Source organism: Phocoena sinus, chromosome 1 (assembly GCF_008692025.1).
Source record: "Phocoena sinus isolate mPhoSin1 chromosome 1, mPhoSin1.pri, whole genome shotgun sequence".
Taxonomy (NCBI): domain Eukaryota; kingdom Metazoa; phylum Chordata; class Mammalia; order Artiodactyla; family Phocoenidae; genus Phocoena; species Phocoena sinus.
The window spans coordinates 87,224,006-87,245,354 of NC_045763.1; the positions used below are offsets into that span (position 1 = coordinate 87,224,006).

The following is a 21,349-nucleotide window of genomic DNA, read 5'->3' on the forward strand; positions in this document are numbered from 1 at the left end:
CTATTGATTTTATTACTCTTTAATGCATATCTTTCAAGTACTTCTTATTTCTCTCAGAAATACTTTTTTTTTCTTTTCTATGAACAGTATTCACAAACTATTGATAACACTTTTTTCAAATAGGAGTGGTATGGAGAAATTTTATTCAAAGATGATACAAGTTTGGGACAATAAGGCAAGTGTGAGATGTCATCAAATCTAACAACTATTCGCTAATCCATATTCTATTTATAGATAAACTGCAAAAGGCATTAGCCATAAATATTGGTTATTATACATAAATAGTGGTTATCATCCATTATCATGGTAACATATCTTAGATTATACACATGAACTAGCAGATCTTATTGACCAGTTTGCCAAACTGTATCATAAATGTGGTAGACTCATTCTTAAATGTACTTATAGACCAGTTATCACAAAATCAGGCTTAGGTTTTCCTAATTAATATAAAACTTTAGGTAAAAGCTTAAACTTCAGGGCTCTCAATTACACGGGTCCCTTCCAAGGCCCTGCCTTTAAATCTGTAGCAGTACTTTTGTGTAATTCTTCAAAGAAGGAACCCAAAGTTTATCATCTCAGGCCCCATGAAACCTGAATACTGGCTGTATAATAATCCTTCAATGGCAAGAAGAAAAGAAAAAACAAAAGCTTCCTGGTAACATACATAAATAAAGAAAACAACTAAGCCATATGTGTTGGTCTTACACAACCTATTTTAATATAGTTGCTTCATATCTAACAGAAAATGAGGTACAGTGACCTCATTTGTGAGTTGTAAGGTATAGTGACTGAGGTATTTGTGGCTGAGTCAACAAGGTGTAACACTGTGAGCCTGCAGCCAGAAAACCCAAGTTTACATTGACTTTGTATCAATGACTTATAACATTAGGCGGGACAAGTGACAGTATGTGAAATAATGGGAATTAGATGCTTTGTACTCTGGATCTGCCCTTTATTACATGTGAACTTGTGTAAGTTTCTTGTTACTCATACAAAAAAAATGAGGGTGATAACATTTACCTAGAGGGTTATTTTGAGTATCAGTCAAGTTCTAAGTAAAGTACCTAACACTGTCCAGGGCTAAAGGAGTTTGTTTAACAAACTATGATTTTCTAATCAATTTGATCCTTGGTTTCCTCATGCCCCAAATGGGAAAAACATTGGCTAGCTTACATGTCTTAATGGTTGTTTTTCAACATTTTAAAGTGAGATATTATAAAAAAGCATTGAAGTGCTATGCAAGTATGGAGTATTATGATGCTACATTTTCCCCCTACCTGATCCTATCCTTTGTACTAAGGTCTATCATCTCCAAAACCAAATTTCAAAAATTAATGAAGATTAGAGAGGGGAGACAGCAGACGCAAGAAGAACTACAATCCTGCAGCCTGTGGAACAAAAACCACATTCACAGAAAGACAGAAAAGATGAAAAGGCAGAGGGTTAAGTACCAGATGAAGGAACAAGATAAAACCCCAGAAAAACAACTAAATGAAGTGGACATAGGCAACCTTCCAGAAAAAGAATTCAGAATAATGATAGTGAAGATGATACAGGACCTCGGAAAAAGAATGGAGGCAAAGATCAAGAAGATGCAAGAAATGTTTCACAAAGACCTAGAAGAATTAAAGAACAAACAAACAGGGACAAAGAATACAATAACTGAAATGAAAACTACACTAGAAGGAATCAATAGCAGAATAACTGAGGCAGAAGAACAGATAAGTGACCTGGAAGACAGAATGGTGGAATTCACTGCTGTGGAACAGAATAAAGAAAAAAGAATGAAAAGAAATGAAGACAGCCTAAGAGAACTCTGGGACAACATTAAATGCAACAACATTCACATTATAGGGGTCCCAGAAGGAGAAGAGAGACAGAAAGGACCAGAGAAAATATTTGAAGAGATTATAGTTGAAAACTTCCCTAACATGGGAAAGAAAATAGCCACCCAAGTCCAGGAAGTGCAGAGAGTCCCATACAGGATAAACCCAAGGAGAAACATGCTGAGACATATAGTAATCAAATTGGAAAAAATTAAAGACAAAGAAATATTATTGAAAGCAGCAAGGGAAAAATGACAAATAACATATAGGGGAACTCCCATAAGGTTAACAGCTGATTTCTCAGCAGAAACTCTACAAGCCAGAAGGGAGTGGCATAATATACTAAAAGTGATGAAAGGGAAGAACCTACAACCAAGATTACTCTACCCAGCAAGGATCCCATTCAGATTCAATGGAGAAATCAAAAGCTTTACAGACATGCAAAAGCTAAGAGAATTCAGCACCACCAAACCAGCTCTACAACAAATACTAAAGGAATTTCTCTAAGTGGGAAACACAAGAGAAGAAAAGGACTTACAAAAACAAACTCAAAACAATTAAGAAAATGGTCATAGGAACATACATAACAATAATTACCTTAAACGTGAATGGATTAAATGCTCCAACCAAAAGGCACAGGTTTGCTGAATGGATACAAAAACAAGACCCATATATGTGCTGTCTACAAGAGACCCACTTCAAAACTAGGGGCACATAACAGACTGAAAGTGAGGGAATGGAGAAAGATATTCCATGCAAATGAAATCAAAAGAAAGCTGGAGTAGAATACTCATATCAGATAAAATAGACTTTAAAATAAAGAATGTTACAAGAGACAAGGAAGGACACTACATAATGATCAAGGGATCAATCCAAGAAGAAGATATAACAATTATAAATATATATACACCCAACATATGAGTACCTCAATACATAAGGCAACTGCTAACAGATATAAAAGAGGAAATCAACAGTAACACAATAATAGTGGGGGACTTTAACACCTCACGTACACCAATGGACAGATCATCTAAAATGAAAATAAATGAGGAAACAGAAGCTTTAAATGACATGACAGACCAGGTAGATTTAATTGATATCTATAGGACATTCCATCCAAAAACAGCAGATTACACTTTCTTCTCAAGTGTGCACAGAATAGTCTCCAGGATAGATCATATCTTGGGTCACAAATCAAGCCTCAGTAAATTTAAGAAAATTGAAATCATATCAAGCAACTTTTCTGACCACAACGCTATGAGATTAGAAATCAATTACAGGGGAAGAAACGTAAAAAGCACAAACACATGGAGGCTAAACATTACTAAATAACCAAGAGCTCAATGAAGAAATCTAAGAGGAAATCAAAAAATACCTAGAGACAAATGACAATGAAAACACGACGATCCAAAACTATGGGATGCAGCAAAAGCAGTTCTAAGAGGGAAGTTTATAGCTATACAAGCCTACCTCAAGAAATGAGAAAAATCTCAAATAAACCATTTAACAAAAAATAATAATAATAATGAAGGTTGGATTATTAGTCCAAGGATGCTAATGTAAATGCATATGCCTTATCAAGTTTGTTATGAAATTTCATTGTTGGTTTGTATTATTTCCTGAGAAACTACAGTGTTTCTCAGGACATGTAGTATGTAGAAGCAGCCTACAACAACACTTAATTCTAATCAATGTTCAATCAATGTTTGTTTGATTAACTGAATCCTTACCTAGTGGGAGTTTAATACAGTGGGTGTTTATACAAGCCAGTTTTCCTGGTATAGTCCTGGTTTGTTTCTGTTGCCCTGAATTAATTATTAATAGTGTTCTCATTCACTTTCCAAAGTATCTCGGTCATTTGTTTTATTAACTGATTTATAAAGCAATCAACATAACAGAGTATATCCAATCTCACATTTCAGTTTATGTACTTTTTCTTAATAATTGATTTTAATATGAGGACTGCACCTAAATTTTTTATTTGTTCTCTACTTATCTATTTGATAGATGGGATGCATCACAAAAAAACATTATTTGAGAGAGGACATGCAGTACTCTATTATTTATTAGTGTATGTGTGTCTATATTCTACTCCAATATACCTGTAGAAGGCAAAAGTTTAAGGCTTTCAGTGACTCCATGTTCAAGATGAATATATGGTAGAAATAATATTTGTCCTATTAAAATAATCACTAACTCAAGTAGTCATGTTCCTTCTTCATTCACAATTCTTTAAAGTATTTATTGCAGCATTTAACAAAATATAAATATTGATGTCATTTAAGTAATTTTACTAGGTTACTTAATGTAGCCTCATAATACCTGGCTGCTTGAATCATATCAGTGTATTTTTTTATTATATTATAAGCACTGGTCAATTTGATTTCAACTGTGCCTACTCAATAAAACATAGAAATAAACACAAATAGTATATGATGGTATATAAATAGTATATGATGGTATATAAATATTATATGATGGTGGGCTAAGAACTGGGTATTACAAATGAGAGGTGATATAAAAAACCTGCTGAGAGATACAATTAGAGAAAAATCTAAAGAGTAATTCTGTTCTCAGTGAGTCACCTGATTTAGTCTGGAATTCCGTTTGTCAGTTCCATTCTTAACTGAAAATGTGAAAATAAACTAAAAGTACAGTGTCAAGAAGTATATGCCACACAAAACAGTATACGTAATGGGTATTAAAATAATCTCATAAAACATTTACTGGGACTAATAGATATTGTTTTTAGATACCAATTTCATAATCTAATGTATTCCTAAAAATTCATAATTGAGGAAGCAATCTTAAGTACTAATCCTCTGAACCTCATTCACTTTAAGATTTAGAGTCAAACTTTAGAACCTTGGACTTTCAATTTTAATTTTTCTAAATTGTCTCTAAAACTCTTTAACATCAGTAAAAGGGAAGTGATTTGACATGCAGCTAATTATCTACTTATAGTTGTTTTTCAAACTTTAGAAATGAGTAGAAAGATGCATCCTTATTTCACTATCTTTTTGCAACAATTCATTAGTTAAATTTGAGAGGTAATGAGAGTCTAGTTGGTTTATTAAATGTGATAAATACATGATTTCTTAAAAATTCAACTAAATGATCAAACACATTTTAAAATAAAATTTTCAAGTGTTACATTTTTGTAGAGAAATTTTTAAGACCCTGATGAAATTGATAAGAAAATCCACGGCAAACTATTATTTCCAAAATTGTTTTATTGAAACACTATTATTATACCTAACTGAACTAGGAAAAACTGCCTCCAAGAGAGATTTGGAATCACCCTGTAGCCTGTCTGTCCCACAAGCACACAAAAGTGTATGAAGCAAGGTCACCGCAGATGTGAGGACAGCAAAGGACTGACAATACAGGACCAAAAGAAAGTAGCTGAGTAGCTGGTCTCCTGATTCTCCTCATGCTATCCTTTGTATGATTTATTCCTTTTCTACCACAGTCCCTCCAAATCATATGCCCATGTTCAAATGGAAAGGTGTAAGATATGGATTTAAATGATAACGGCAGACTACAGAGTTGATATTTTAAAAATAACATAAGTTATAGGAAAAACAATTTTGAAAAATATCATACTATTTTACTCTGCTTTCTTAACCTTTGCTTAATTTGGCTGAAAAATAGATTTATATTTCTTTAAAGGTCAAAAATCAATCATCGTTTTATCAAACAACCAAAACATGAAATTATTTGCATCATGTTCCACTTTGACTTAAGTATTCACGTCAATAGTTTATTAGTTTGAAAGAATAACAGTATTTTGTATACTGTTATTTATAATTTAATATTTTTATTTTAATATTATTTAAAATATTTATACTTTTTCTTTTCACTGGAAGTCAATTAGTTCATTGTATTTTGCTTATTTTTTTAACTGAAGTGTAGTTGATTTAGTGTTAGTTTCAGGTGTACAGCATAGTGATTCAGTATTTTGCAGATTATACTCCATTTTAGGTTATTACAAGATAATGAGTGTAATTCCCTGTGCTATATAGTATATCCTTGCTGCTTATCTATTTTATACATGGTAGTTTGTATCTGTTAATTCCATACCCCTAATTTGTCCCCCCCATTCCCTCTCTCCTTTGGTAACCACAAGTTCATTTTCTATATCTGTGAGTCTGTTTCTGCTTACCTTCACAGCTATGACAGTTGGGTAAATTTAAGTAAACAACCCTTTCACAGAACTCTCTACAATAACTTGCCCTAAGTAGTCAACTTAAAAAAAAAAAAGAATGGAAAGCTTTTCTATATAGTTCCACTGGGAGATTTTTATTTATGATTTGATAGATATATTTGAAGACACAGTAATACAAAGTAAAAATGGAACGTAATAAGATACATTCCTATCTAAATTCCATGAGTCACTTAAAATAATTTTAATGCCATTCTAATCTATGCTATGTCTTAAATAAACAGACTGCTTTGGAAAGCAGTGGTAGTAACCTCATTAAAACCAAGTGAGAGTTCTCAGAGTAATGGTGTTCCCCTTTCTCTCCCTCTCTCTGTTTCCTCTCTCCCGCGTGCGCTCTCTCTCTCTCTCTCTCTCTCTCTCTCTCTCTCTCTCTCCCCCTCTCCTCCCCTTTCCTTATCGCTCTCCCCCTTTCGCCTTCTCCCTCTCTGTTGTCAGGTCACTGACAAACTAACAATATTATTTTAACTCATCTTGTTTTGAAATGCAGTGTTAGTTCGTATACATATTATGTGACCTTTTACTTACTACATCCTTGCAAGCTTGCCCTGTTTTAATGAAGAGGCAATGAGTCCCCAAAGAAAAATGTGGAAGAATTCAAGTGAATCTTCTCCATCAACTAAGGATTTTCTCAGGTTGTAAAGATCATACCTTGCACTGGTCAGGTAAGCCTAATGCAATTTTGAATTTGGTAGGAAAAGAAATTAAATCCAAGAATTTATTGCAACAACTCACAACCTCAAATTGTTTCTATTTTCTCATTCCCAGGAGCCCTTCCTTAGAATTAACCTGTCAGAAAGCAGGAAGGGAATAACCCTGATTTATTACTAAAAGCAAAGTGAAATTTAAGCTTGAGGGATACTATGGGAAGGGTCCTAAAAAGAAAGAATATATTGCGTTTAAGTTGACAAAATCAGACAGGGAAGTCATTAACTAAAAATCTAGTGTTGACAGGCATTTAATTTGGTATTCTAGCCAACTGGACACCAAGGATTACAAAATTTTACTGGAACCTCCATATAAGCTGGTCATTTAAATGATACATGGGAACTGACCTGGTAGTTGACTCCAAAAAGGAGACCCCAGAGAGAATAAGATGTCCCAGAGAATCAAAGTCATTTAAAAAGGATTCATAAAAGAGAAAGACATGGCACAAACTTACAGGATAAATAGGGACAAAATGTTTTCATATTACTTCATTATAAATTTGCATTCAAATAACACACCGGCTTTTAATCCATAAATTCACAAAAGCTAATGTTAAAGAATATTATTCAGTTTCAGGGTGTTTGATAATTCTACAACCTCTATTACTCAAAAAATATTACAGAAGAATACTGATGCATTATTTCAAGCTGTAAAGATTAAAGACAGTTTCTGGAAAAAGAATCAGTTAAGCAAGATAGTCTTTTCATAATGAGGGCTCCTATCCACACTCCAATGTAAAGTTAATAAATATATCCCATTTTCAGATCCTCCACTTCATATAATTTTCAGTGAAAGTTTTTTAATAACCTCTGGGATTACAATTAAATTGACATATGGTTTTAGAAAATTTCATTTTTGAAGCCAAGTTGTTGAATAAAAATACTGTTTATGGCACAAAACACTTTCACTTTACCAGTATTATCACACTAAAAATATTGGATATCAACAAAGCATCAAGAATTAAAGTTATTTTAAGATTTTTGTGCTTTGGGGGGAGGGGAACAATGTATACATCTTACATACCTCAGTAGCAAACTGTTGCAATCCACCAATATTAATTGGTCCCTCTTCAGTGGCATATAAATTGCATCCACCTACACAAAGATCAGAAGTTGGACATACCATTCCACAGGTCAGACCAAGTGGGTTATCAGAAAAAATCATCTTAGCAGCTCCATAATAGTTCTGCAAAAATAAAATAAAATAAAATTTTCTTATGTAACAATGTACCTTTTAAACATTCAAATTATGACCTATTTTTTTCTATTAGATTATTGGACTGAAATCAAGATATGTATAAGATGCAGAGGTTATAATACTGTTTACCATCATCAGGAGCTATAAAGCAATTATTAGCAAAGTAATATATAGGAGTATTCAATATACATCATACTGATAAATGAATAATTTTGGTAGTCAAAATTTAAAATATGAATGTTCTGTAACTATTTTTCTTTCACAAGGCATCTAACTCTATTCTGCTATAAATATTTATTTTCAGTTTTAACAAAGATTAGTTAGGTAGATTGCTTGAACAAGCTTAAAATCTAAACCTTAAGAAAAAAAAAAAAAGATTATGCTCAGGTTATCCAGGTTATCCTCCATTTAACCAAATTAAAAGCAACCAGGGCTCTATTTCCCTTCATTTCTTCTGGCCTGTCCATGGATACTATGTACTGTGACACTCTTTGTTGACTATCCTCCTTCAGTAACATCCTATTAACCAAATATGCAGACGAAACTCATTATACAGGACTAAACCTTAACAAGTTCATCCCTAATCGCTCCCTTCCACACATTTGACTATTATAGATTAGCTTAGAATCCTTTACGTTTCATTAAGAATTTCTAGGGACTTCCCCGGTGGCGCAGTGGTTAAGAATCCGCCTGCCAATGCAGGGGACACGGGTTCGATCCCTGGTCCAGTAAGATCCCACATGCCGCAGAGCAACTAAGCCCGTGCACCACAACTACTGAGCCTGCGCTCTAGAGCCCGTGAGCCACAACAACTGAAGTCCACGCGCCTAGAGCCCATGCTCCACAACATGAGAAGCCACCACAACGAGAAGCCCACGCACCGCAACAAAGAGTGGCCCTCACTCGCCACAACTAGAGAAAGCCTGCGGGCAGCAATGAAGACCCAACGCAGCCATAAATAAATAAATAAATTAATTAATTATTTTTTAAAAAAGAATTTTTGGACTAAAAAGAGAATTGCCATATGACCCAGCAATCCCACTACTGGGCATATACCCTGAGAAAACCATGAGTCATGTACCACAATGTTCACTGCAGCACTATTTACAATAGCCAGGACATGGAAGCAACATTAAGTGTCCATCGACAGATGAATGGATAAAGAAGATGTGGCACATGTATACAATGGAATATTAATTACTCTGCCAGAAAAAGAAACAAAATTGAGTTATTTGTAGTGAGGTGGATGGACCTAGAGTCTGTCATACAGAGTGAAGTCAGAAAGAGAAAAACAAATACTGTATGCTAACACATATATATGGAATCTAAAAAATAAAATTGTTTTGATGAACCTCAGGGCAGGACAGGAATAAAGACACAGATGTAGAGAATGGACTTGAGGACACAGGGAGGGGGAAGGGTAAGCTGCAACGAAGTGAGAGAGTAACATTGACATATATACATTACCAAATGTAAAATAGATAGTTAGCAGGAAGCAGCTGCATAGCACAGGGAGATCAGCTTGGTGCCTTGTGACCACCTAGAGGGGTGGGATAAGGAGGGTGGGAGGGAGATGCAAGAGGGAGGGGATATGGGGATACACCTATGCGTATAGCTGATTCACTTTGTTATACAGCAGAAACTAACACAACATTGTAAAGCAATTATACTCCAATAAAGATGTTAAAAAAAATTATTTTTGGAACCCGACTTGTTCATAAATTATACAACTACATCATCATTTACTAAATAATAAATAATAAGTTGAATATTTCAGAAGAATGTTTTCCTCTAATGAAAATTAAAATATTGGGCTTGACCAGTATTCCTCAAAGCTGTCAAGTATTTTACCAAAACTAAGGAAAATTTTGAGAAGCTGTAACAGTCAAGAGGTCCCTAAGGAGATGTGACAACTAAATGTAATCTGTTATTTTGGACAGGATCCTGGATCAGAAAAAGGGCATGAGGTGAAAACAAAGGAAATCTGAAGAAACTATAAACTTTAGTTAATAATAATATATTAATAATGCTTCATTAATTGTAATAAATGTACTATACAATGTTAGATGTTAATAGTAGGTGAAACTTTGTATGGAAATTCTCTGTACCATCTTCACAATTTTTTAATAAATATAAAAATATTCTAAAAATACTTTTTAAAAAAGAGATGGTAGAACGTATTTAACAATATGAAACAAATGCATTTATTTTTCTTTTGGCTTTTGTTTAAAGTACTTTTGAAGGTCTTCGAAAACAATACATTGCTTCCATAACTAACTTCAATCATAAATACAAATTCCTATATAAAATACTGATGATAATAAACAACAACAATCATATTTACTATTTATTGACTCTTTACTATATTTCTAGAACTTTACCAGGTCTTTATTTAAGTTTTAACACCAATCATCTTATATAAGATGTCCAGCACTAAATAAAAAATTTCTAGGCATAAGAAAAGACAGAACTAAATCCCTGATAATCAGAAAAACAAATAAATAAATGAAGCAGACCCCAAAGTGATCCAGAAAGTAAAGTTAGCAGATGAAAACTTTAAATTAATTTTAATAAAAATTCAGTCTAAAAAGACACACAAAATAGATGAAACAATAAAAATATAATTAGAATATTGTAATCTGTTAAAAAAGAATCAAACTGACATTCCATAACTGAGTAAAACACTTTAAAATAGATCTAAATGCATGGTTTTAACAGCATTCATGGTGGTTTAACAATATTTCTCTTATTCTCAGATCTGTCTCTCCACTCCATTTCTGTGCTTACCACCTTATTTCAGGCCCTCAAATCTCTGTCTGGGAAAAGGAAATCATTGTGCACTGTTGGTGGGAATGTTAACTGATGTAGCCACTGTGGAAAACAGTATGGAGGTTCCTCAAAAAACCAAAAACAGAACTACCATGTGGTTCAGCCATTCCACTCCTAGGCATATATATGAAGAAAACGAAAACACTATTCGAAGGATTACATGCACCCCATGTTCATAGCAGCATTATTTACAAAAGTTGGGATGTGGAGGCAACCAGGATATCCATCGACGGATGAATGGATAAAGAAGACATAGTATACAATGGAGTATTGCTCAATGGAGTATTGGTCTTCTTAGAAACCAACAGTCACAATTGACACATGTAAATGTTTCTTCAGTACACTTGGAACCTGAATGGCTTTTTGGCCAACCCAATATGTTCAACTGATTTTTTTTTTTTTTTTTTTTTTTTTTTTTTTTTTTTTGTGGTACGCGGGCCTCTCACTGTTGTGGCCTCTCCCGTTGCGGAGCACAGGCTCCGGACGCGCAGGCTCAGCGGCCATGGCTCACGGGCCCAGCCGCTCCGCGGCATGTGGGATCTTCCCAGACCGGGGCACGAACCCGTGTCCCCTGCATCGGCAGGCGGACTCTCAACCACTGTGCCACCAGGGAAGCCCCAACTGATTTTTAAAAGGGTTCCAAGACAATTCAATAGGTAAAGAACATTCTCTTCAACAAGTGATACTGTAATAACCAAATTCCACATGCAAAAGGATTAAGTTGAAACTCTACCTTACACTGTACATAAAAGTTAACTAACAATGGATGATAGATCTAAATTTTAGAGCTAAATTTATAAAGCTCTTAGAAGACAACATTGGAGCAAATCTTCATGACCTTGGATTAGGCAATGGTTTTTAGATATGACAACAATGCACAAGCAACAGCAAAAATACAGATAAATTGGATTTCATCAAAATTAAAAGGATGCCATCAGAAAAGTTAAAAGAGGGCTTCCCTGGTGGCGCAGTGGTTGAGAGTCCGCCTGCCGATGCAGGGGACACGGGTTCGTGCCCCGGTCCGGGAGGATCCCGCGTGCCGCGGAGCGGCTGGGCCGGTGAGCCATGGCCGCTGGGCCTGCGCGTCCGGAGCCTGTGCTCCACAGCGGGAGAGGCCACAACAGTGAGAGGCCCGTGTACCGCAAAAAAAAAAAAAAAAAAAAAAAAAAAAGAAAAGTTAAAAGAAAACCAGAACAGGAGAAAACCATACATGATAAGAAATTTGCATCTTGAATATGTGAAGAATATCTACAACTCACTAATAACAAACAAATAGCCAATTAAAACGAGCAAAGTATTAGTATAAACATTTCTCCAGAAACATACAAATGGCCAAAAAGCATAAGAAATGACACTCAACATCATCTGTCAGAGAAATGCTAGCCAAAATGACAATGAAATATCACTTCTCACCTGCTTAGTGGGCTATAGTTGAAAAGACATACAGTGAAAAGTGTTGGCAAAGATGTGAAGAAATTGGAACTCTCATAAGCTACTGATGGGATTGGAAAATGATGTAGCTGCTTTAAAAAATAGTTTGGCAGTTCCTCATAAGTTTTAAAAGTAAAGTTACCATGAGATTCAGCAATTTCACTCTTCGGTGTACACCCAAGAAAATTCACAACATATATCTATGTAAAACTTTGTACACTAATGTCCATGGCAGTATTATTCCTAATGGCTAAAATGAAAACAACTCAACTGATCATCAACTGATGAAAGGCTAAAAAAAAATGTTGTATATCCATATAATCGACGTTATTTGGCACTAAAAAGTAATGAAGTAATGATAAATGCTACGACATGGCTGAACCTTGAAAATATTATGCTAAGTGAAAGAAGCCATTCACAAAAGACTATACATTATATGATTCCATTTATAGAAAATATGTAGAATAGGCAAAACTAAAGAGACAAAGCAGATTGATAATTGCCTATGACTGGGAATCTGAAAAGAAATGGAAAACAGCTGCTAATGGGTATACAGTTTCATTTGGGGATGATAAAAATATGCTCAATTTGATTGTGGTAACGATTGTAACTCTGCAAATTTATTCACCATCACTGAACTGTGCACTTTACATTGGCAAATTGTATGGGATATGAATTATATCTCAATAAAGTTGTTATTTTAAAAAGTACACTTACAGGACTGGGAATTATATAGGCAATGTGTAAGGCAATAAAAAAATCATTCTTGTAGAAAATAAAATTTTTTTATAAAGGGATATTTGAATAATACTGCTAAATTAGATGCAAAACTGGACAATATCCTAGAAGGCAACAAAACATCACTTTTGGAGTTATATTTTCTACAAATAATTTGCATCTCTACTATACACAAATCTCAAAGTAAAGATGTAAATTTGCAGTCTAAAATTTTAATTAATGTTACAAATTAATAGTTTTTTTTCCTAAAAATTAAATAATACTTAGGTGTCACCTTGTATTTACTTACAAAATGCTTTGGTATGATAATGGTAAACAAATACAGACTTATCTCATTGGTCGTTGGTCTGGTTTTGGATAATTTTGCCTAATAGTGGTAAACATTAAACAAACTGTTCATAATGAACAGTTACGAGCTTTAAATTAATTGGTCTACTCCTAAGCAAACTTCTTTAGTTCCTACTTAAACCCATTGATCCACTAACTCAGCACCTGCAATTAAGCAAGCAGTTAATCACTGCCGAGAAAATCTCAAAGTCATTGTCAGTATTCTTTCCTCATCTTACTTGACACATCAGGAACATGTGACATGATTGATTAACAAATATTTACTGACTCACTGACTAAAAAATCCTATTGCGTAATTAGAAGTTTTTATAATATAAAAAGAGTATCATAGCAAAAAATGTCAATTGCAGATAACTTTTAAGGATAGTTGAGGAAAAAACAATGCAGAAAGAATATAATCTACTTAAACACCTAAGGATCTTTCCATAAGAATACTGATTGTTTTATGAGCCCCAAATTAGTTTCAAGACTGCACATAAAATAATCACAGAAGAGAAAGAGATACATATTTTTTTAAATGCAACAAATAAAACATTTAAAATTACACTTATGGCTCATGATATGCTACCGCTGTCAAACTTACTAGGGCCTGATCTATCACAGCCTATCATTGACAATAAAACTGTCTAGTAATTTTTCAGCACTCTCATAACTCCAAGTGTAACCATTACATCAAAATAAAATTATAGGAGGCTATAAAATTTTTTTTAAATTAATAAGAATTACTGAATGTTTCTTAAATTAAAAAATCACCATGACAATTTTATTTTAAGGCAAATTTACGTTCCCTGATATCAAAATGATTTGCTATCGGAGTAAGAAGTCATTTCAGGCTAAGGTTTAGAATCAGTTTTAAAATTGGTGGCATTCAAAATGACTCTGGAGGTGACAGACCTAAGAGATGAGAGGGAATGTGATACAGTCATTGTAGACTGAAATGAGTAAATAATCAGAAAAGTTCAAAATATGTCTTGGCATAATGACTTGGCAGTTTGGCTAGAGTAGTTCATTCATCCACTTAGGAAATGATGATTAGGAGATATATTTGGAAAATGTGTTTGGGACCAAATTATGGAGAATCTTCACTGTCAACTTAAGGGTTTGGTATTTAATTGAAGTTTTTTAATAGAAGGGTGCCAGTACTAAGGGACTAACTAGGAAGACTACTGTGTAGATGATGTGGAAATTCTCAGAAAGGGAGTGGAATTACAGGGAATTTGAAGAAGAAACAATTTAAACCTAAAAAACGGAAAGCATTGGCATATATCACAGAATATAGAAACATGGTTTTGAAAATGGGCTAAGCCAACATTAAGCACCTATTCAGAAGTCACCTTTGCAATCGACCTCTTACAATTAATTTTGAAGAAACGGTAGATAACTCCATGTGTAGAGATATGGGTACTCAGAGTCAAAGACATTCAGAAACCTGTTAGAATGGGAACACTTCCTCAACTCTTCCCATCAAGAACGTCAAGATCAATATCAATTATTTCTCTCATAGTAAGTGGGAAGATTTCTTGAGCCCTCCTTCTAAACTAGAGTTTTGACTCCTATTCTGTGAGCTCTTAAACCTTTCTAAAAGTAAAGGCTATAAAATTTAAATTTAGTAGGGTACTTTAAAGACAACCCAGCAGTCTCCCTCTAGAAAATACACAACCACTTCAACTGGTTTCTTCATGTTATTCAGTCACAAGTATTTTAGTCTTCTACTGTGTGAAAGAAAAAATGTACAGGGCTATGTTAGGAGGGAAAGAAAATAAATATCTGATCTTTTGTGCACAGATTTATTTTATATATAAAGGATGATGACTTTTCCCTTCTTTAAACAAAAATCTAAAAGACAAAAATGATGTTTGATATGTTTGCTGTTTTTATCTCAACACAAAAGAACAGGCGTTGACTGTTATGTGATCCATTAACTTACCCAGTGTCTTCTCGGTGCTGAATTTTCTATTACTCATTGGGATTTTTAAAGCATATTCTAAGGAACAACTTATGCCATTTACGTGAGTTAATTTTAAGATAACTTCAACTTTTATTCTTTGTTTTTCATTTTAAAGTTATAGCTTGAAACTTCATTAGTGTCATCCCTCTACAATTTAATGATTTTTAAAGTCATTATCAAGAAACACGAAAAACTCACAAGCCAGCTATTCTCTCATATGGTATAACTATTTTAACAAATAGTTCTATCATATTCAGGCCTTCATGTCACTACAGCATTATCAATACAGCTGGTGGATTTATTTTAAAGTGTTCTTCCTTCTTCCAATGAGTGTTTTCACAGATGGAAGCACCCTTCCAAGATAAACTCCAATCTGTTGCATTTAAAAAAATACTTGGGCTAAACTTCAATAAGTTTGCATGTGTGAGAAGGGTGAATTAACATTACTTGTATTTCTGGATTGAGCTATATAATGGTGAGTGTCATGATGTACATTAGTTGAATAGAAAATATCTCTAGTAGCACATACAAAAGTATAGGCAAAGGACATCTCTCTGGCACTCACCATCCCTCAATAAACAATCTATGTATCTTCACATATTTGGCAAAGGAGAGGTAGGGATATATCACGAACAGATTACACAAAAATTCCCGCCCTCACAGTACTCAAATTCTTGTAGAGACAAATAGAGATGGAAGAATAGATTTGGATGCTTTTATTCTGAAAATCCTTCCTTCATACCACATACACTAAATTTTACAAAATTTTTACATGAGTGTAGACTTTAGAACTATGAATTTATTTTAGTCTCACTTAATGCGTAAGGAAATTAAAAAAATCATTCTTGTAGAAAATAAAGTTTTTATCTGACCTTGAGATGCTAAACTAGAAAACACACATTCAAGTGCACACATGCACACGTGCGCACGCGCACACACACACACACGGGCTTCTGAGCCATATGCTCCTGGATTTGAATCATGCTTATACCATATGATTGGAGGAAAATGTAATATCTCTCAGCCTCAGTTTCATCACCTAAGAAATACAGATCAAAATTCCTTCTTAATTAGTCATATTTATGTTAAATATTGTTTAAATACTTGACAGAGATAAGATGCCTAGTACATTATGGAGCATAGGGCAGATTTAATGAATTTAAGTCCCCACCCCTTCCCCTAGGCTTTTTCTCCCTAAAAAAGTTTTCTTAACATGTTAATTCTAAGAGTTTAAGATTTTAACACTTATTAAAGAAAACTCATGTTAGGAAGTAGAAGACAGTAAAAAAAGAGCAAAAAGTACAGAAAGAAAAATTATCATCAATCTACTAGGTCATAAAAAAGAAATGACATGGAGGCATGTAAGTAGAGGCATAATAATTTATACACATTATAGAAATGTAAAAATGTCACTTCTACTTCTCCAATTTTCTGCACCCTATCCACCTTTCTCTATTAAATTGACCTGAGAACATATAATATTACCCAACTTAGTTAAGATAACTTAGTGTGTATGTGTACATGTACTCAATTCACTAATCATCAAGTATTTACGAACATCTACTCTGTGAGAAGCCTTTTGGTAAGCACTAGATACGCGTGAAGAATCAGTATTTTTGCTCTAGATTGTTCTGGTTAAATGGAATACAATTATCATCTATACCAATATCCACCCTATTCATACCATATATCATTGTTCAAATAACATTTCTTTAAAAAGCTTTATCAATTTTTCACCATTTTCCAACCAGAAGCATAATGCAGGTATGTCCTTTCTTTGCACTACACCTTTTCAACCACTGTATTTGTTAATGTAAATTTACGATAGTTGTATATTTTTCTGATCTGTCTTTTATTAATTTTTTAAAATTTCAGAAACCATGTCTAATCTATAATCTTTGCCTCTAAGCAAGCAGTAGAATATTAGAAACTCAATTGATTAGCATTTATCTTTTAATATCAAAAATAAACATTTAGGTAAAATTCAAAAAGTGTAAAGTACTTCACAGATTTGAATGATCATTTTAAAGTAAATAATGTGAATATCTGTTGTAAAAACTAACAAGCCCACTTTATCCAGAGAAAATAATAAAATGTACAATAGATTTTGTAAGAAATTTACAAAGGTATAATTGTTTTCATTCTTAGAGAGAGATTAAGAAGCACAGAAATAAACAATAGAACATAAGATTATTTCATTTAGTGTATGCTAGAGTTCGCATATAGTAGTTTACCATAATTCATGATATACTTTCTTCAAGGAGATAGGATGCCTTTCTACATCTAAACTGCAATGCAAATATAGAAACACATATGTTAGAGTCATGATCATAATGTTAGAATGATCATTAAAGCTAAGAAAAAAATGTAAAAGTAGAAATCTACAAGTATCATTTATAAATATTACATAACTTGAAAGCAAATAGAAATATTTTAATTTGAGAAATTATTGAAGGTGAAGTAAAATTAACATTGATAGAATCCCCTATTTATAAACTACATAAAAATGTTAAAAGATTTTTCTCTAATTTTATATTATAAATTTTATTTTTTACTGAGATTATTTTTCCTTACAACCCAACTAAACTGTACATCCTTTTAAAAGTAACCAGAATTATGGCTTAAATATGATTCTTTATACTTAAACAAAAATGTACACACATTCTATACTAAAAGGGCATTTGGTGTCTAAAAGTTTGAAGGAGAAATTTAGTATCTGGATGTATTGTTGCACTTCATATGTCCCTCTCTTCTGAAAGACTTTACACTAAAAACAAAGCTATATCATATGAGCTGCCTACTCAGCAAATAATTGAGAATTGTGTCATCTCGGATATAATTTAAATATACTGGTTACTAATATTTGCTACAAAAAGAAAAACTGTGGAGGTTTTGTTGTTGTTTCTCTGTTCTTTAAAAATCTTTTGTTATTGAAAAGGGCAAAAAAGTACAAGTCAATCAAGTTTTTGGCCAAGTTTTAAAAATAAATTTATATTTTCAATAACAAATATATATAATAGCTAAATTAACAAAAAACCTGAAGGTAAGAAAGAGCTCAAATAATCTCACTCCAAATCATCTTACCCCAAACAAGATTTAAAACAACAAACTCAGTGACCGTTGTTGAACATCATATATATGATAATAACTTGACAGAATTTTACTACTTATGATATTAGAACTAGACTATAATTTAACACTCCTATTTTCTTCTATTCAAGCAAAATAAAGTCACACTATTTTATGAAGGTTTACTCTTTACTGACAGAAATGAGAGATTTCTTAACTGACAGGGTGTTTTGGTGTCTACCATAGTGTCTTATATATGGCTCATAAAACCAGCTGTCAGTTACAGTCTGTACAGTGGGTACAAATAGATTTATCAGAAAAGTCTCCTTTCCAAGTGCATTAATTTAAACCCAAACTACTTTCAAAATTGTAATTAGTTTTGATTATAACAATTTACTTAAAAATCTTCAATTTATCAAAGTACTTGTCTAAAAATGAAACCCAAGTTTCTTTAAGATGACGTCTACTGTGTTATACATTTTGCCCACTCTTCAATATATTAATACTACTTATAAAACTCTGTCAGGATAGCAAATGTGTTACTTATTTAGCTCTTTATATTTTAATAATGACTTATAAATATACATACTTCATTCATATAAATAGCGTAGTGTGATGCAAACAAAAGCACACTCGACAAGGAAAAGCATACTCAAGAAAATCCAGTTACATTATCAAGTGGTTCTGTGATCTGGGATAAATCATTTAACCTTGCTGGATTTCAAATTTCTTCGCCAAATAATGGGATGGTTAGTTAGATTAAAATTCCATTTGTCTAGATTCTGTTACACTGAATTTTACTTATTAATAATGACAAATATTCTAAGTAGTACTTCATGTGTTTATATAGATTTTTCTTTGTCTTGATTATACTAAAGAAAAAAGCCATAATTCCAGTTTAATTTACATATACATATATAGACTATAAATCATTGTTCTGTTTAAAAAGAATTAATTTTTAAAATATATTTACAGTAGCATATGTTTAAATGTTTCCAAACATACACACAACCACAGTGTGGCTTTACCTGTCTCATATAAAATTGGTTTCATATGTACAATGAATATCTTTTCTCATTTAGTTATATTACTTTTAGATTTTATATTGCTCATATTTTATAATGGATTGACTAATAATGCTTTGTGTTATAGGTTTTCAGAACTAAATGTTAATTTTTTGAAGCAAATACAAAGAAAAGTAGTTAATGTTACCTATGTTGGCTGTGATTAAAAGTAAAAATGTAACCTTTTAAAGGTCCAAAGACATATATTATAAAACAGAAACAGGACAGACTTTGCATAAGCATTAATGATTCAATAGACAATTTAACATCCATCTATCTTTTCCAGCACAATGCATTAGAAAAGAGGGGACATTTTGACAATAATATTATAGTCCTTTGTCTTTAGCAGTAGTAAATTTAGCATTCTACCATTTGCTAGACTCAAAACTGAGAGGCTATGTATTAAAGGCTGAATTCCAGAAAATTTAATGTTATACCAACTGATAAATGAATAAGGTAAGATAAGCATACATTTGCATTAATAAATTTAAATTAATATATTAGAGTCCAAACACAGTGTTCAATAATTATTTTGTAGAGCATCTTTCCATTTCATAAAACTAATTTTACATGTTGAGAAAAGTCAGGATATTCTGAAAATAAATATACTATCAGGGGAATAAATATAGAATTAAGTATATGATAGATGTGGCATTTCAGAATAGTGGGAAATGTATTATTCAACAGATTTGGAACTATTAGTTATTTAGAAAAAAAAAGGCTGAATTTTTCTCTCATCCTTTATACCAAAATAAAAACTCAGAATAAGGCCTGCACATGTTACTCTGTAAACGCTTAGATTTATTTTATTTTACTATTGAATTTTAATTTATTATTTTTATTAAAAATATACATGCTGGGACTTCTCTGGTGGTACAGTGGTAAAGAATCTGCCTTCCAATGCAGGGGATGTGGGTTCCATCCCTGGTCAGGGAACTAAGATCCCACATGCTGTGGGACAACTAAGCGCACGTGCCACAAACTACAGAGTCCATGTGCTCTGGAGCCTGAGCCACAACTACAGAGAGAAAACCCATATGCCACAACTAGAGAGAAGCCCATGTGCTGCAACGAAAGATCCTGCATGCTGCAACTAAGACTCAACACAGCCAAAAAATAAAGAAAATAAATAAATATTTTTTAAAATATACATGCTCATTGTAGAAGTAAAATAATAAGGACATTTATAAGAAAAATGTTAATAACCTCTCTACCCTGCCCTCAACCTAAATCAACTGAGGAATCTAAAGTTTAAGTTATTTCCTTCTATGCCACTTTTAGCTTATATATAAATTAGAATTTTTTTCTAAAGATAGTGTTATGTTATTCATATTAATATGCAACTTACTTTTTTCATTTAATAGGGATATCTCTCTAGATCAACAAATATAATAATAATGCATAGCCTCATAACATTCCATAATATAAATATAACCTAATAGATTTATCAATTTTCCTAATGATGGATGGCACTATAATTGTCTCAAGTTTTTGCTACCTCAAACAATGCTATGATTGGTATAATAAATACTATTGTACATATGCCATTAAATGGTCGTACTTTTATTTCTCTAGGAAGAACAGATAGCAAAGCATTGCTAGTACAACAGTATATATATTTGAAATTTTCAAATACATTACTACTGTATGAGACTTCTTGCTTCCTTTCTGCTAAATAGCATAGGAGGTTATTTAACATTTTAACTTTAAAAATATGATGAGAGGGCTTCCCTGGTGGCGCAGTGGTTGAGAGCCCACCTGCCAATGCAGGAGACACGGGTTCGTGCTCTGGTCCGGGAAGATCCCACATGCCGCGGAGCAGCTAGGCCTGTGAGCCATGGCCGCTGAGCCTGCACGTTCGGAGCCTGTGCTCCGCAACAGGAGAGGCCACAACAGTGAGAGGCCCGTGTACCGCAAAAAAAAAAAAATATGATGAGAGAAAACTGGTGTCCCACCCTTTGATTTA

At 33.1% G+C, this 21,349-nt stretch overlaps 1 protein-coding gene across 2 annotated transcripts in view; it reads right to left on the reverse strand.

The window, feature by feature from the left end:
* DPYD (dihydropyrimidine dehydrogenase) overlaps positions 1 to 21,349 on the reverse strand; it is an 828,512-nt gene that overhangs the window by 597,923 nt on the left and 209,240 nt on the right. For both annotated transcript variants that reach the window (XM_032630437.1, XM_032630445.1), the window contains exon 5: positions 7,783 to 7,944. In XM_032630437.1, the coding sequence (XP_032486328.1) occupies positions 7,783 to 7,944 (162 nt within the window). The remainder of the gene's footprint in view (positions 1 to 7,782; positions 7,945 to 21,349) is intronic.